The following is an 18,239-nucleotide window of genomic DNA, read 5'->3' on the forward strand; positions in this document are numbered from 1 at the left end:
GCTGTGAAATCCGCTCTCTCCTGCTTCTGTATTGTCTTAAGTTGTGCTGCCACAGCTTGTGCTTGTGTTATAAAGCACTGTGCCTGTGCAGTAGGAAGTACAGATGCATCGAAAGCAAGGATCTGGGATTATTTTAGGTTCTGGTTTCACCTAAGAGAGTGGTTTGGTCTTCAATGCCTTTTTTTCCCCCCACAGCATGTATGGATGTTGGAAACAAAGGGAGCACAAATTACTTTGACAAAGTCTGCGGAGCCGGCTCTGCCCACGGCTTCTCTGTGGGGAGCACAGTGCCCGAGTTACAGAGCACCAGACTGCAAGGCAGGAACTCAGAAACCACTATGTGCAAATATGTTTGAGCAAGGGAACCAGCAACTTGACAAAAGCTCAGCTCACCAGGCCTCCCGCAAACTTTGCCCAGGTGTTGAGGAGCAGTTGAAGGGTGGCAATGAGGGGGATCATTCTGAAATGGGAAGCTATTGTTTAGCACCCGACAGATGAGAGCAGACCCTTCTCCTGCCACGTTAGCTGCTCACACCAAGCAAGACTCATTAAATATTCAGTTCCAGCCTCAAGCAGCTCATTAAGTCAGCAATGAGCAGTGACGCTGGTGTTGGAAAACCCTGCCTCAGTTAACATCACCATGCAGAGTCTCCCTGGATCTCTTGATGTTACTCTGCTCAGTACCTTTTCTATGATGACCAGCCTGTGCTCTCTGCTTTGCATTAAATACAGGTAAAAATGAGTCAGGTGGATTTAAGTTCTGCTCTTGCCTATAGGCCTTTCCAGAGATGAGTCCTCGGGCCCAAGCTAAGTGCCTATTGCATTTTTCTGGAGAATCATATGTAATACAAGTTTTCAGGAGGAGGGTTGTATGGCTTTAGTGTTGCAAATAAAAAAACTTTGTGTTTGAAGAATAACTTTCATAGCAGAGCATCATGATTTGAAGCAGTTACAGATGCTGTATTACTGTCTGCTGGCTGTTACACAGCAGAAACTTTTACAGTAAGTGTATTTTCCCTGGAAATGCGAGTGTCTCAGGTAGATTTGGGTTTGAACTGTTTGCTGAATATGTTTTTTTGTCTGTAGTGTTTCTTTCTGAATGATGTATTTGAAACCTGTTTTGCAGTCACTAACTTTTATGAGTGTAATTTCATATTCTGTAGTACTTAGCAATAATATATGGAGGCATTTATGATGGGTGGATGTCAGATGTCAATGAATTAGAGCACACCAGAATCCGGAATTAGGATTGTAATTGAAGAAAATGCACATATGCATTGATGTTTTGAAACTATAACACCTGAAAGTATGGAGCAGAAATGGAGAGGCAGAACACGTACAAAAGTTTTTGTGTGTTTTCTCAGAGGCAGTTTTTCACACCCTGGATGTTTTTTTTTTCTTTTTCCTTTAACAGAAAGTGTTTTCAGACTGCTCATTTCTATGTGGAGGACAGCAGTTCCCCCCGTGTGGTCCCCAATGAAAGTATTCCCATTATACCAATTCCAGGTAAGACGGGCTTAATCTCCTGTGTTTGTACTACTTGAAGTCTGTTTTAATTACACAAAGAAGAGAAGGTTATGCTTGTGATAAATCATGGGGTTTTGGTAGAAATTTTTTGTATCGGTGCTGCTTCATTTAATTTAATGTGCTTTGCAATGGGGCTCTGAGTGCCAATGCTGTATTTTTCCAGAGGCATCTCTCCCACGTTGTTTTAATAGAAATTTCAGAATAACCTTTGTAAAATGTCAAAAACATGAGTAACACTTCTTAAAAACACCAAGGCATTGCATCCAGGGTGAAAACAGCTGCTCTGTCAGGGCAGGTTGTGGAGGAGGGATATGCAGCTCCACTGCTCCCTTGAGGCTGTGGCCCTTGCCCCCACTTTCAGTGTATGCAGAGGTGCTGTCTGGGGTCTCAGGCAGGACAGCGAGACACAGGGATGAGCAAACAATCTCAAGGAAAGTCCAAAGCCATCTGTTAATTTGGTATTAATCAAGTTACCAAAGGTCAAATTCTCCTCTCAGCTATACTGAGAATGAAGCTGGAAGCAGAATTTAGTGCTATTCTCTTGTCATGAGGCATTTCCCCTGGGAATTATTAAGTGCAGGATGCAGCTGCCTTGAAGCTGTGATGACAGAGAGCAGCTTGGTGTTACTGTGGCCTTTGCAGCCGATGCCTGGTTTGATGGTGGTCGGTCCCTCATCCTAAATTAGGATACCCAAAATGTTGTATTGACCTCAGTCTGTCAAAGGCTCGTATGTGTTGCGTGAAGGTGTTTTAAGTTTCCTTGTCACATTCTGTAATTTGTGCCATTGGTCTGGGATTCAATCTGCAGTTAAATAGGTTCATTTTACCAAGAAACATTCACAGACTTTTCTGAGACACTGAAGAAATGTGCTTCCTAGAAAAGTGAAGGAGTACAGTTATATTTTCCTTGATTTTATTCAGTAGATGTATGACTTACTTCTAGAAAGAGTCTTTCAAAGTACCCATGGGAACTAGTATGAAAGGTCAGCTATTACATTCCTACAGAAAGCGTTAGGCAGTTTGCCTTGCAGTCTGATGGTGTGCCACTGAAAATGAAAGAAAACACGCTCTCATCTCCTTTCCTTTCTGTGGCAGACTGAAACGTATGTCCTGGCCACCTCACGTTCTTAGCAAGAAGTCACCCTTCTCCCTCTCCTTTAGGGTAACAGGAGGTGACAGGTTTTGGTCTTGGACCACCTGCAATGAGTTTTCACAAAACTACTTAAATAGCTGGTGAACTTCATTCTTTCTAATTTAAAACCAAGAGGAACAATCCCGTTTTAGGGCTGGCTGCTTGTGGCAGTCAGTTTAATGGTCCCACCGTGCCTGCTCTCGTGTGATGTCTCCTTGGAGCTTGTGGGGAAGGGGAGAGTGGGCTAAGCTGGTCTCTGTGCAGAGCAGTGTCAAAACCCAGGAGATTATAAACACAAGGCACTGGGAGGAGAGAAATTCTCTTCTCAGAGACAAGCCTCTTTGGCCAACGTATAGTATTTGTGCTGTAATTGAGACAAGTTTTTCTTAAATAAATAAACAAGGCACCCCCTGAGCAAGTGCTGCAGGACACCTTGTGAAATTTTGTTGCCAAAAAAACTGTGAGGGTTGCTGATGAGCTCTAAAGCATATCAAGAACTGGGCCTTAGAAAGAGGTTTAGTCTAATTGGATGCAAAGGTGAATCCAACCCTCGAATTCCCAGTCAAATGACAATGTTTTTGTGGATTTAATGGTCATATAGACACCTGCATACAGTCACCCAAATGGAGGGGCCTTAATCTGAAGCTGAATCGTGCCCAGAAAATCTTAAAAGAGAATGAACTGATGAATTTGAAGATCTTGGCACTGACAGTAAAGCTGCTCAGGTCACCAAAAACAAAATCACCATCTGGAAGTGCCTCAGTCTGTGTGTATTAACTACTACCTGTACAGGGAGTCCATAATGAGGCTCAAAGTTAGTAGAGATAAATTCCAGTTATGTTGGCTTTTTCCAAAGATGCAAAATAATGCCTGGAAGGATCTTGAAGCTCTCCTAGGCTTTTTCCTTGTTTGGAGATGTAAAAGAGGGCTGTTTTCCCCCATATACCTGTTGCTGAATGACAGTCTTCTTTGACGTCAGCTGGTGCTCCCACATAGACAGCCCACTGAAATGCCTTAAAAACATGAAATGACAAAATTCTCCTTTGAACTGATGGCAACTGATGAAATGATAAGCCTCTCAGCTTCTCCTCTGGAAGCTGCCAGAGGGTGTGAGAAAGTCTTACTTGCCGTGTTGATTCTAGAAGCAAAGTATAAGTGGCATTTTCACAGAAACAAGGTTTTTGAAGTAGCCGTGTTAGCTTGTGAAACCCCATCCTTACGTGAGAAATTTGACTAGACCCCTGTGGGAACGTGCCTCTACCTCCTACAGTTCAATGGACTAACTTCCACTCTCGGGTGTGAGCAAGCAGCCACACTGACGGCAATTTAGGGCAGTGTGGCTGAAGATGCTCAACAGATTTGCCAAGGCCCATCTACAGCATGCAAGGAGCTGCCAGGCAGAGGAAACTGAGTGGGTTTGGGTTGGCTGGTCCTGGTCCAGGTGTGGGGTGGCTCTGCCAGGTTTCTGGGAGCCAGGCACAGCGACATTCTGACGCAGCTCGAGAGGTTTCAGAGGCAGCGCTGGTGTCTCTGCGTGCCACCACTCTCTCCATGACATGTTGGCGTGATCAGAGGCAGCGTTTGTGTTTATTTCTGTACCCATCCTGCCCTTGTTTATGCAAACCCTCTGTTTCCTCAGGTCTGTGAACTCTAAATCAATCTGCCAGCTACCTGACATATGCACACAGTACAACTTCTCAGGTGCAAAATCTAAAAAAAGCCTTCTCGCAAAGGAATGATTTTACCCATTTTCTATTTCACTTCCCTTGGCATATGTGCTTAATTATTGTGCATGAAGCCACATCACCCATAGGTGTGTGCCTATTTGTGCAAATTCTTTCTGAGATCCAAATCATTATCATTATTCATAATTATCTGCACTGCTTGATCTAGAGAAGCACAGGACAAAGGAGTTATCATTAACTGAGTCACCCACTGGATATTACATCTGAGATATAAATCTCAACTCGCATAAGCCTCACACTTGACAGTAATGCATCTGTAATCAATGGCAGATTTCTGAAAACTCCCCTGCCATTAAGTCCCACAAAATTATTTCTCCATATCTTCTCTCTTTGCCTCCACGCTCAGTTAATTTTGGCCACATCTTTATCATCTTTGCCTGGATCTCTTCACTAAAACATTTGGTGTTGGAAAGATCTCACTCAGCAAACCTGCCCCTGCTTCTCTTTGTTTGGTCTTTTCCATTTCTGGGTCAGTATCTGACTGACTTTCTGGATCTTTCTGGACTTGACCCTTTCCCAGTAGAGTTAGATAAGTAACAACAACAGCAACATCATTATAGCTGCAGTCCTGTGTTTGCAGCACTGAAAACCAAAGCACATCCTTTAGCAGTTTTCCTTTCTTATCATCACAAGACCTGCTCTGTGACAGCAGTGCAGACATGCACCTCTGTGCAACTTAGATGTTATCCAACAGTGAAACAAGCACAAATTCCACTTCTACCTTCCTCCTCTCCTTTGTCTCAGAGTTTTTCTGCTCTTAGAAGGAGCATTATTCTGCCTCTTGCTGTGGCTTTACTGGTTCCTTGCCCAGCCCATGGGCACAGGTGATGCTGAGGCACTGATGTCAGTAGGACTTGTGAGATCAGTACAGAGGTATTTGAGGCTTGACCCAATGGCAAAGCTCAAAACTCTGTGTAGTTTTGGCCGCAGTCCAGAGAAACATGGACCATTAAAAACACAACGGCTGGCCAATGCAGCTGATTCATTCAGCATATTTTTCCAAAGTCTTCCACATCTTATATTTTTGGTATAAGTAAAATTTCTCAGAAGTGATTCCAATCATTTCAGCTGTGTCTAGATTACAAGAGTAAGGAACGTTTCCCAGTTCTTGGATCACAAGTGCATTCAGTTTTAGGTTTAAATGGCAATAAATTAATCTTTTAACTAGTCTTGGAGTTTATTAATAATGTATTTAAGATAACTAGTGGCAGAATCTGATGGAAAAAAACTCTCATGCTTCTTCAAGAATGTCTCAGTTGTGGGTGCATGAGCCTAGAAAATAGTGTAGTAGCCGATTTCATTGCAGTGAAAAGGTGTTTTGACCATCTCATGCAGTCAGGGGAGGGTGTGAAAGCCAGTGCAGCCACGACCCTTCTTTATTTCCCTCTATCTTCCTATGGTTACAAGAAGGAGTCCCTGTTATTGATTCTTAGCTCTTCAGTAACCATGTTGGCCTTGAACCTTTCCTGACGAGTGTCAGCGGTCAGACTTGATGTGTTTTTTACAGGCTTAGCCCCTGCACTTCTGATAAGTTCTGGTAGCATCCGCCCTGTGACAAACTCTTTATGTTAAGAGACTGTAATGAGATATATCATTTGACAAGGAAGCTGCAGGTTCCCAGCACAGGCTTGGTGTCTTACTATTTTCTGCGAAGATGTGGCTTTCTTGAGTTGCATCCCCAGAGCTAAAGAGCAGAGAGCAGGACATGTCTGTGGCCATGACAGTGACAGTGCATGAGCACAATGAGCCTTGCTAGAGACTGGCAAGGTACAGGGAACAGCAGGAACTGCAGCTGAGGAGTTAGTTCTCAAGGGCATGAAGCTCTTCACTGAGCACAGAGGTAGTGCTCTTCAGCTGTTTAAGACTTTATTTCTGCTTTCTGCTCCCTGTGGATTTATGATCCAGCACCATATTGTGAATTGTACCCATCTTCAGCTTCAATTAAATTCATGAATGCAATATTGCAAACACAGCCATCCTCTGAAGCCAAAAAAGTATCAAGGTATTTTAGGGAACATCCACCTTCCTTTTGCTCTGCTATCAGCCCTGCTCCTGTAGTGCACTGAAGAATTCATGGTATGATATCTGATCATGGTGCTTTTAGTAGAGGCATCAGGAGTTGGCTGCATCACAAAAGAACATGTTTTTATGGTGGCCACGTGAAATGTGAATAGATCCTTTTCTGAGAGATATCACACTGGGGTGCAGAGCCCTGAAGTTGAACATCCACGTGCTCAAATGTAAAGCATGTGTGTAATTGATGGCTTGACTGGGACCTGAGGATGGAAATGTGTGAGATTAAAATTGTGTTCCTTAGTAGATAGTACCAAATAAGATCATGTTTAATGTCTGTGCTAAGGGAAAATTCACATTATTTCATTCTCTTGGACTGAAATTGGTTTTTTGCTTAAAGGGAAGAAGTGTATTGCTATTACATTTATAATTAATGATAACTTAATCTAAGATTTGTACAAGCAGATTTAAACTGAGCTCTTATTTTGACATATATAAAATTTTACCATTAACATCTTTATATTCCTGACTGACATGTGGCTAATAGCATTGTAGTAGATTAAGTCTTGAAGCAAGAGAGATGAATGTAGCTACAGAATTACACAGGTGATTTTTCATATTCCGCTTTTTCATGTGTCGCCCCTTTATCAGAAACCTGCCCTTGTGTTCATTTGACTTGATTATAACAAATAGATAGCAATTATCTTTCTGGAAGGACACCTGTTTTTCTTTCAACATGCCCATCTTTCCAGGACTTTCAAATATGCCTTTTCACTTTGAAAGGTGTTTTTTATTAAAAACAGTACTTCATAAACACATGATTACAGAAATGTGAGCATTAATGAGGAATAGTGCCCCCTGTAATCAACTCTTAATGATTTCTTATTCATCTTAATTTATTTTAATTTATAATTTGTCTTAATTACTGAGATCAGTGACTTCAGGAGGACGCCAGTGCCTTAGAGATCTTCAGCAGGTAGTTTGATCTCCTAGAATGAAACCTACTGTATTACCTTTTTACTATTTGTGCAGATGTGATCTCCACAGAAAGCAGACACCTTCTCGATAGTAAGGTTTTTTAATGACTTTATCATAAATCAATTGATACTCAGGTTATACAAACAAAACTGTTCTCATATTTCTGGCCATTTTTTATACGGCAAACAATGTGATCAGTCAGAAAGATTAATTATTCCAAATTAAATACAATAGCTTCAGTTGCATTCTTATGTTAAATAGTTATGCAAGGAAAGCCAGTATACTGCAGAATTAAAGACTCTGACAATATAAATGTGTATAATTTAAGTGCATTAAATCTAAAATAGTTGGAAGAAAGCTGGACACCGCCCTGTTTTACGTGTGGAATTACTCATGGAGTCCAGTATTCCTGTGAGTTAGGGCAGGACCTGGCTATGGATTTGCCTGTTAAGACATTTCAAATTCAATCTGTGCCAAAATTTGAGCAACGTGGGATGTTTCTGGTCCTCATGAGTGTGTGCACGTTGGAGCATACACTCAATCTGTAGGTTTATGTGGTTTTGTCTAAACTTCTCTCTAGAGCCAGACACGTGACCTTAGTGGAATTGTTAGGCATTTTTCAGTAACCTCTACTGGGGCAGAATTTTGCCCAAGTATGTGCTATTAGTCCTTGCAGTCTTCTTTATGATCAGCCACTGTGCTAGAGACAGACCAAATGTAGGTGAATTTGGGCTTTACATCCCTGTTTGGTGCCATGTGCTGTGTGCACTCTCATATTATGTGGTGCAGCTGCACAGATCCTGTTAAAATCTGAGCCACGAGTGCCCCATTGCTCACTGGGGAAGTGAATCTGTTGGAATCACACACCACATGGGTACTTCTGCCATAGCTCTGCAGCCTTCGCTCTGGCTATCACAGCTCATGGAATGGCTCCTAAACTCAGTTTTAAGTGATATGTAGCCTAAATATTGATGCCAGGATTCCAGCTGCTTGCAGAATTTTTCCATGTCTCTTTGTAAAAAGGTAAAACCCATGAACTTCACTGATTGTGTTCAACAATAAGTAAATATCTTTTTAAAAATCTTGTGATTGCATTCCATGTTCTCTCCAGCAGTGGAGGGTAAGAGGATGCAAGATTGACATCTCAGGGCTGAGTGCTGCTGGGAACAGAAAGATGCTTGTTTGCTATGAATATGGGAAAGCATTTTTCAGATGTATTATATTTCAGTGAGTTAAAAGGTCAAATCCAGTCCTGCTACAATCCTATTGGTAGATATTTTGGGAAAACTTTTTTGCAGAAAATGAGAACTGCAAGCCATGCTGTTGAAAGTGGATTCTCCAGGATTAATGTCACTAACAATGTCACTGGTTTCACGATCATCATAAACCAAGTTAGGTTTGTGCTGCCTTCAGAAAGGACGGTTTCCCTATCACTTCACTGTTCTTCATCCTAATGAGTATCAACCTATCTACCCCACTGACAACTAATCCTTCTTCCCCTTCCCCACAAATGGATTAATCCTTTCTTATAGTCATCAGCCAGATCAGCAAGCCGATTCAGTTCACTACTCAGCCCTGCAGGGCAGAGAGAGGGGAGTGGGAGAATCCCCTTGTCCTCTGGCTGAAGCCAGCTGTGAAGAACACGCTGAGAATTGATGGAGGTGCTGCTGAGACGCAGGGGTGGCACAGGGCTGCTGGGCGGTGCAGTAAGGGGCTGCTCTTGGAGCAGATGGGCCAAGGCACGTGGCAGCCATGGCATGAGTCCAGGTGGCTTTGTCAGTGAGAGACAGCAACTAACAAACAAGCAAAATCACAGTTCACATTAAGAATAAGGCGTAAGATGCAAGGATTATATTGGATTTAGTAAGCTTGCTGAGATAATAGCTGAAAAACAGAAAGCATTTACAAGCAGAATTAAAGACGTGGAGAATTTTCTTACTAAGATTTTGTCACATGTGTCAGACATCTGGTGTTCAGAAACACCCAAACTCAAAACTAAATGAAGGTAATATGAGGAAGCACTTTGGGTTTGACCTTTTGGATTAATTCCTGACCCAAACCCATCTATTCCAATACAATGCCACTAAACTATCCAGTGAGCTCTCAGGCTATAAATGAATCAAAATGAATCTGAGGCCCTATTATGTGGAAATGTCATTTCTGATAGGATATCCTATTTTTCTTTTGAAATTGGCCCCTATTGCTTTAACATTACAAAGGCAGCCTATTAAGTGGGAGCTATGGGAAAATCCTTCCTGGTAGGATTACTAATTATCCGAACTTGAAATGTAACCCTGTTCGAACTTTATTGCTTTTATACACTTCAGGCTTCTTCTGAAGGTGGTTGTCTTATGAGGGAATGTACTAAATATTCTGCACTGGCAATTGCCATTTCTTAAAAAAGAAAATACTAGTGAAGGTTTTCCTCTACAATCATATAATTTTTTTAAACAAACACGACTTTCTTCTTGGCACTGTCTTTTTGTGGCAAGGAATAAGCTGCACTGTGCGATGCTTTGGGTTTATTTGACACTCCTCTCAGCTACTTGTCTTAGACCAGCTAAGTGAGGATGGGAACTCCACCACCGTGTTAAATATCTAGCACAGTAATTAAACATGCCCTCCCACCTGTCAGTTTCAGTAGTATCTGATTATATAAACATTACTAAAATTCATGTTGTTTATAATAATGATAAATATATATGCAGTTCTGGAGCCCTTTGTCCCAGTCCATCTAAGAATACTTCTTTCTCTGTGTGACACAAAGGGTTAGTCCTTATTATGATTCAGCTCATATTTCATAGGGAAGTAAATCCAGAATCACTTTATTGACACTGATAAAACAGATGGCTAAACCCAAGCTAGACAGAACTGTAATTATATCTGCAGTGTTAGAGGTGAAGGCATGTTATTAAAACATTTCCCTCTTTGCTTTGAATAATGTGTAGGTCTTGCAAAACGTAAGGATCACACTGACAATATCAAATGCCACTCCATCTTCTTTCTGGGAAAAAGTATATGGTGCAAAAGGGAATATGGACAGAACTATGGGGAGCTTGCTAATTAGCCATTATAGGATTCTATTAATCTCTGCAATTGACTGAAAGAATTATAGTCATTGAAGTCTGTTTACTTTAAGATGGAAAGAAGGCTTAACCAAAGCCTTTGGGCTGACGATAGTGCAAGGAAAAGCAGATTCTGTGCATCTGGCTGCATCTCTGGGTTTTCTTGGAGAAGGTCACAGCCATCTTCAGGTGCAGTCAGAGCAGACACCATTCCAGAGTGCTGAGGATGTTGGCACATATTTTACCAGAAGTCTGGCAATTTGCCTATGGCTAAGCGTGCATGGAGCCCGCTAAGGTAATCTGTGTTTCTGGGTGGGAGTTTGGAGTTGGAGGTTGTGAATAGGAAAATGAAGTCCCAAATTACGTTAACACTCTCCTGTTCCATTGGTTAATGTAAAAGGCTGTATCTCATTATCAACTCCTTCCTTGTCCTAGCACCCTGCCCATCCCCTCAGGGCTGTGCCTGTCCCAGTCCGTAGGACCATGTTATCCCACCAGTTTGAAAACTGGAAACCATAAACGATTTTTTGAGCTCCTAACGGTCATGGTTCTGACTTTAATCTTCCTAATAGTTAATAATTACATTTGCTGCAACATGTTTTTCCTGAGTTTATGGGCAACTTCATTTCCCCCTCACCCAGTGAGCGGATATCTCAACAGTATTTCCTATTTAATTTATTTAACATGTAATTGTTGCCTAGGTTATCAAATAGGGTGGAAACTGTATTGGGTTTAAGGCTCCTGGACAGAATAGGAATGAAAATGCAGAAGAGGAAAAAGGGAGAAGAAACGCTAAAGGACAGAGAACAACTGAGAAGTGAAGTAGCAGTGGCTGTAAAGGTGGAGACACACTGCCACCATGCAGTGACAGTGATAAAAAGAAAACTAACCATACTTTGCCATGGATCTCTGGTGCAGACCCATCCTTGAAATTGGTGGCAATTCAATGGACTGGAGAGCACGTTATCTCTAATGTATTTTTTGGCTCACAGATCACAATTAAAATTAAATTCTGCCTTCTGCAAAACTAAATTGGACACACTGGTCTGCTGCAGTGAATCCTTGATCTCGGTTGGTCTCAGTTGAGCTAGACTATGCAAAGAAAAAAAAATTTAGAACTGTGGAACTTTTCTTGTGAGACTATATGAAATTGCTATCATAGCACAAGCTATTTTCAAGGAAATCTAGGATGTATAGGTTACTTTTCAGGAGAGGAAATAGTTTTACAGGTTCTTGCTATTGAATTCTGTTCCTATAGATCATTCAATTGAAGTGTCTTGGCTGCAAAAATATTAATACAAATGTTGTTATGAGATGATGATATTCTCAATATTACATAGAATAAATGTTATCACTTCAATATTTTAAAATGCCAGCATTTCTGCAGGCTGCAGCTTTTTGCTAAGAGGAGCATACACTTGTCAAATCTTTTGAATTCTGTATTATTCAGTAAACGAGCATGTGGTTAATTAAAGTAGCATTACTATACTGTGAGGTGACCAGATTGCAAACATATCTTTAACAATTGGCCCTTGTAAATAAAATAGAAGAAAGCTGATTGAGATCTGAAAATGTCAATAGATGCAAAAAGTCACCTTAGAGTGTTACCTGATAAAATAAAGGAGAGAAGTAATGACATGGTCAATATTAACTGCCATCAGCTGGAAAGAAATCAGATTGTCAGGGATCTATAAAATTCTTGCCAAACTAGAACCTCATTTACACATACAGATCTTCATACCCTTTGCTAAGAAAAGCGTATGTGACAGCTTAGAGGTTTTAGCTGCCAAAGATCTTTCACTCTGAATACAGTAAATGTCACATCTATTTATTTATCGTTAAATTTTGCTAAGTATCTGTAGAAATATTTGGATTTTTTCTATCATAATGTAGATGTTTAAAAGGAAAAGAATCCAGATTATAATGCAGCTGTAGCACCAAACCATATGGCTGCTAAATGGGAGCAAAAATACACCACCGAATTACTTGGAGTAAACATAAACTGGATGCAATCTTCAGAAGAATATTAAATGGAATATATAAATACGAGAGTATTGCCATAAAATCATGCAATCAGACAATAGTAGCCATCAGGCAATAGATTATTTCACATGCTGAAAGTAATCACAGTTGTATAGTGATTTGCATTTTCTAAATGCCATACTGAAAATATTAACTGGTGAATCTTGGCGAGGACAGTGTTTCTGCCAACTGCAGTGGTGATTTTAACAATATCTAGGCCTGTTTTTGAGGGGGAGAGAGAGAGAGAGAGGAATAGAGAAATAGATAAGTAAGGCAGCCATCCTACACCTCAGCTTTATTATCTGCCCAGGGTCCCAGGTGCTCAAAACAGTCTTGTTTGTCTTTAATTCAGTTAAAGCTTTCCACTTCTTTAAGAAAGTGTCTGTGGGTGATTTATTGGTATATTGGGTGGAATTTGCACTGTACTGAGCAAGAACAAATGGTCCAGTGGAATACATATTCAGTGTTATGAATAGTGTCTGGCATGAGAGAGAACTCAAATTAGTGTGGCTGTTGTGTTTGCCTGTTCTTTTGCAGTTCCATGATAACTCCAACTGAATTCTGCGTCATTGTGTAAAAGGGAAAAAGTTATTAACTTTGGTGAGAAAGGCTTGTGCGTCTGCTCAGCCTGGCAAAAACTTACTGAGAGTAATTGTCAACTCTGCTTTCGTGTTTTGGGTCTCCTCTGTTCTTTTTATGCAATGTGGAAGAAGAGGAGGCCTCTCCATCCTATCCAGAGCCATCTTCAGACTGTGAGCAAGAGCTAAATGATCCTTGAACTTCAATTGGACTTTGTAAATTAACATCCCAGGGAACAGGCTCTCAGTATTCGTAACTAAAAATGTTTACCTCAAAATTGGCCAGATTCCTCAAGATTTCTGTTACTGCGTATTGAACTAGCTCTGCCCCTGGGAACTCAGACCCAAGTGCTATCAAGTGAAGACTTCCTCCCCTGAAGTTTTATGTATGAGACAAAGAGCAACTCTGAATCTCTCTCTTTTTTTTTTTTTCCTACAGATGATATGGAAGCAATTCCAGTCAAACAGTTTGTTAAACACATCAGTGAGCTGTATTCTAATAACCAGCATGGGTTCTCAGAAGACTTTGAGGTACGATTTAATGATCCACCAATAAAATGTTGTTTTCCTAAAGTTAATTGTGTATTAATAATTAGAGACCGTGTGACATCTGTGTGAGGCTGTCATGTCAGGTAAATGCAGTGCTCAAATGTATCAGGAGAAACAGGATAATACCAATTTGCTAACAGCTATGATCAGTGTGGGACTGGACATTTACAGATGCTTTCTAACCACCACAGATTTGGTGCCTTTAAGGGGGAACCCTCCCAAGTTTTTATTAAAAAGGAAAAGCTGCCTGCAAGCCCTCAGAAACAAATAAAGATACAAACAGTTGTTTTTAACTCCAGGTTTTTCTTACAATGTGCAGATTGTTTTATTCTTTTTGGTCCAGAATTTGCTCCTCTCGGTCACACTGAAAAGTCCAAAGTAGTAAAATAGTGCTTACAATGAGTAAAAGTTGTAGAATTTAGTCTTGTATGAAAACCCAAACTGTGGGTCAGTTCCTTGTTCTTGCTCTGTTCAAGAAAGATTGCTATTAAGGTCATTGGTTATTTGGTTCCAGTAAAACCAAGGAGAAAGGATTTGGGATTTAGTTGGTGGTAGTTACTTAATGTGACTATTTTAAAATTTGCATCTTTTTACCTGTGTAGGACAGATTCTGACCTATAAATCTGCTCTCATTTGGAGGCAATTCCAGTTTCATGAAAGTAGTTTTCCACCTCTGGGTTACCAAACCCATATTATGCAAGCATGGTAAGCATCAAGCAGCATGAGGACAGGCTGTGGAGTCAGGCTTTTCCTTCACTCAGTCTACTTGCAGTCACTGCTGAACTTTTGGAAGTATTGAGAAGCAGGAGGACCCCCAGGAAATTACATGGAGCTGCTCTTCTGGCTTCCCCACCAGCAAAAGAAGCTGTGTTTGCGTGCTGCATGTGAAGCAGAGAGGCAGCTGTGCTTACAAACAAGCCAGTGAACCAAAATAGGTGGCCTTATATCTACAGCTTCTTTGCTTACTGCAGTGTAAAGACAAGACTGCATGCAGGAATTGTTTTTAATGGGATCATTTAAAACGTTTATTGTTGCTGTTTGGTTACTGTCTATAAAGAGTGGCTGCTTTGTCTGATGCCCAAAAAACGTTGTGTAAGTTAGAAATATTTTGTATTCATGAGGAAGGCAAATGTGTAAGGTGTTAAAGTGATTTAGTTCAATTGACTGCTGGCTGGATGGCTGAGCAGGAATATTGAGGCATTTAACAATGTTGATGGTATTCAGGACAAACATTTATTCTCCAGAGAGTAGAATTTGATCAGGATGATCAAATGCGACTCACTCTTCTCAATTATTTATGAATTGTGACCCCAATGCTATTCATCACAGCTGGGTTTTACACCACTTAATTATTCAAAATAATCAGCAACACATCTGTAAACTTGGTCTGGCTTTAAGCAGGCTTTGCTTCAGCTGTCGCAAAATCACTGCTATTAACAAATGTTGGACACCTTCCGCCCGTGTTTTAGCAAAGAAAAACACTGCTCTAATAGCCTTATTTTTTCTCTTCCTCCTGGAGTTCCCTGCTGCGAGTGCCATGCTGTGGCAGCCAGTCGAGGAGAGCTTTGGCCAATTACTCCTGTTCTGGGGAGCACAGGGTCCCCTCCGAAGGGAAGTTAAACTCCTCCCAGCTGCACTTTGTGCGCCAAATTCTATTCTCTGTGCTGTAAAACCTGGAGCATCTGCTTTGAAGTCAGTATAGCTACTCCAGATGTACCCCTCCATAGCTGAGGTCTCAGCTTCCTAAAGAGTAAATGAAAGCTCCTCCTAGAGTAAGGAGGAATAGGAACAAGATGACCTCTGTCTGAGATAAACCATCCAGCTCCCCTTCACTGCTGATGTTCTGCCCTGCTGATGCCTCATGGGTCTGATTTGAAACCCAGGATCTTTCACAGAGCCATAGGTAAAATGTTTCTCGAGTGCCCAAACTGACTCAAGAGATCAGAATCCCAGTTTTGAGAGTGGCTGAGGGATAGCAGAGCCCAAGGTCACATTTACACAGCAGCTGTTGAAGTGGCTGGGGTTGTAACTTCTAATATACGGTCAGATCCAGCCTTGGTTCGTGTGCTGGAGTTGTATCTGCCAGCTACAGTGAGGACTTAGCTAATGTTTTGTGGAGAAACAATAAGATTCCAGGTGAAAGAGGAAATCTGGTGTTACGGGGCTGCTGGCCTTGCATGGAAAGCACCACAGCCATATCATGCCTGGGGAACTTCTGAAAAGAGGTAGTGGATTCTGCAGTCATACAGGCTTTTTACAAAATAAATATGCTTTTTACATCTAAAAGGAAGAGAGAAGAGGATGGCAAGGAGATGCTGAAAAAAATGTGATCGATACTACAGAATAAATAAACCTCTCCAAAGGCAGGCAGTGCATGAGATTTTTGTTAAAGGAAAAAAGGATCAAAAATCTCCTCAGAAATTTCCATGGGAGGAGGTTTAAGGTAGAAGCTGCAAAAGGAAAAGACTAAGCTAGGCACACAAATACTCTGCCTCCATTTGTTTGTTGCTAGATTTTGGTGTAAGTATCTTCCTGTGTTTTTGGCAGTGTGTTGTGGGCTATATTGAGTTGGGTTTTACATGAAGAAGATTCCTTTGAAAGTAAATTGTGTGACTACTCGCTCCTCCTCCTAAATTGAGCTGTAATTACAGCTAAATATTTTGTGAATGTGCTTAGGAAGCGTTTTATGTGCAGAGGAAAAAAGGACTTTGAACTCACAAATCTTTCCTTGGAAAGTACATCTAAAATGAATCCTTATTCCCTTTGGGTAATCATAGTGCGAGTAGCCAGCTTTATTGTCTGGTGATAGTTGGGATTTCTTGTATATACAGAATTGTTAAGATTTCCTTTGAGTCCCATGAATTTTCAATTTTTGATATAAATTAGAAATATAGGACCCAATTTAATACTGAACAACAAATAGCTTTTTTAAAATGAAGTCCATGGTGCTGCACCACCAGTGCTGGTCTCTGACATAGCTCTTTTTATTCAGCCTTGGAATTTGTTCAGTACTAGAGTGAAAAAAGTTCAGAGAAGGTTTTTGGCTTGCTCTCAGGTAGCTCCAACACTGTCTTATTATGGCATATAGCTTGAGGTACCACATTTTTACAGGGCAGCACTGGGGCAGGGTTTGAGGGCAAGACTGAACAGAGATTGAGAGGCTTCCCGAGCCAGAGATTATATCTCCTCCTTGTCTAGCCAGAGACTTTCTTGGCATCATTACGTTTAACAGTCTTTGATAGACCTTTCTACCTTAAATTTCTAATTGCCTCTTGAACCCTTTTTGGCTTTTGGACTTGTCCAAAGTGTCCCATGGCAATGAATTCTACAATTTGTTCCATAGGAACAGGCTTCTTTTTGCTTTTACCTCATGCCTAATAACTTCTCTTGATGCCTCCTAGTTTTTGCATTACAAAGTACATCTCCATTTACATAAATGCTTCACATGACTGTCTGCCTCCATATTCCCCCTTAATAATCCATTTTCAAATCTGAAGAAGCCTGAACTATTCACTTAAGTTGTTGGAGGAAGCCATTCCAGACTTATGACGACTTGTTCCCTCTGTGCCTTTTTTTCTTCCTTTACCATATCCTTTTCAAGATGGAAAGGCCAAAATTGTGCATGGTATTTAATGAAATGCTTTACTGCTGAGTTTGGCGTGAGCACAGTGACGTTTTCAGTTTGGTTTTCCATTTCTTTCCTCCCTCCTAACATCCTATTTGGTTTTTAACAACTACTGAGCACTCAGCTGACACCTCCAGAAAACCATCGGCTGTGACCCCAAAGGTCTCATCACTGAATGGCAATAGCAAATTGGGAACCTGTCAGCATGTGTAGTTAGTTAGGGTTGTTTTTCCCAAGTACATCACTTTGCATTTACCAGCATTGGATTGCAGTTGCCATTTTACCACTCGGCCACTCGGCGTTGTGAGATGGTTCTGCTTCCCTTCACAAACAGCTTTTGTTCTAATAATTTTGGATCGTAAACACACTTTGTCTCCTCTGCAGCCCATTTATGGGTAGGTTAGGTCCCGTAAGGTCCCACCAGTGAAAGCTTAACACTGAAAATTCCTGGACAGGTGAGACCCACCTCTCACCTGTTCGTGCACAAGGTGAGTTTTCTTTTTGTGTCAAGACAGATCAGTTTTTTAAGTAGTATTTTCTGAGAGGCCCTTTCACACATTTTGAAAATTGATATGCTGCTCTCTGCTAGACGATCTATAGACTTTTTCAGAGGCCTCTCCCCAGTGTGTTAGAGGCATTCACTAGCTCTGCTGGCTTCTATTACAGTGTCTAGCAGTTTGTCCCACAGAGAATCAGATGTAGTGGGCTGCAGCGCCTGAAACCCCTTCCAGATTTCATTTTAAAAACTGATTTCACATTTGTCATCCTCAGTTCCCCTGATAGCCTGACTATATAGGACATGTGCCCTCCAAATTCCTGTATTAAAAACAGTGTGAAATGCAGCCTCCCACAGTAAAGCTTTTCACTCCCTCCCCCTGGCCAGTTACTGGAATAACACAGTAAGGTTTTTTGAGTGATCATGTCCTCTTGCTCTGAGAAAGGAACACTAAGCCAAGAAATCACCTTCCGTCCCCAAAGCTAACTGTGAGTTTTTATAGTTTAATG

The 18,239-nt window shown here is 41.1% G+C and overlaps 1 protein-coding gene across 1 annotated transcript in view; it reads left to right on the forward strand.

The window, feature by feature from the left end:
- The window catches only part of PTPRG (protein tyrosine phosphatase, receptor type G), a 396,402-nt gene that overhangs the window by 351,187 nt on the left and 26,976 nt on the right, over positions 1–18,239 (forward strand). Inside the window, exons 14-15 of the mRNA XM_027882233.1 lie at positions 1,415–1,506; positions 13,500–13,591. Of these exons, the coding sequence (XP_027738034.1) occupies positions 1,415–1,506; positions 13,500–13,591 (184 nt within the window). The remainder of the gene's footprint in view (positions 1–1,414; positions 1,507–13,499; positions 13,592–18,239) is intronic.

This window comes from Empidonax traillii, unplaced genomic scaffold, assembly GCF_003031625.1.
Source record: "Empidonax traillii isolate 1590-97213 ecotype Southwest subspecies unplaced genomic scaffold, ASM303162v1 scaffold104:size2570737, whole genome shotgun sequence".
Lineage (NCBI taxonomy): Eukaryota > Metazoa > Chordata > Aves > Passeriformes > Tyrannidae > Empidonax > Empidonax traillii.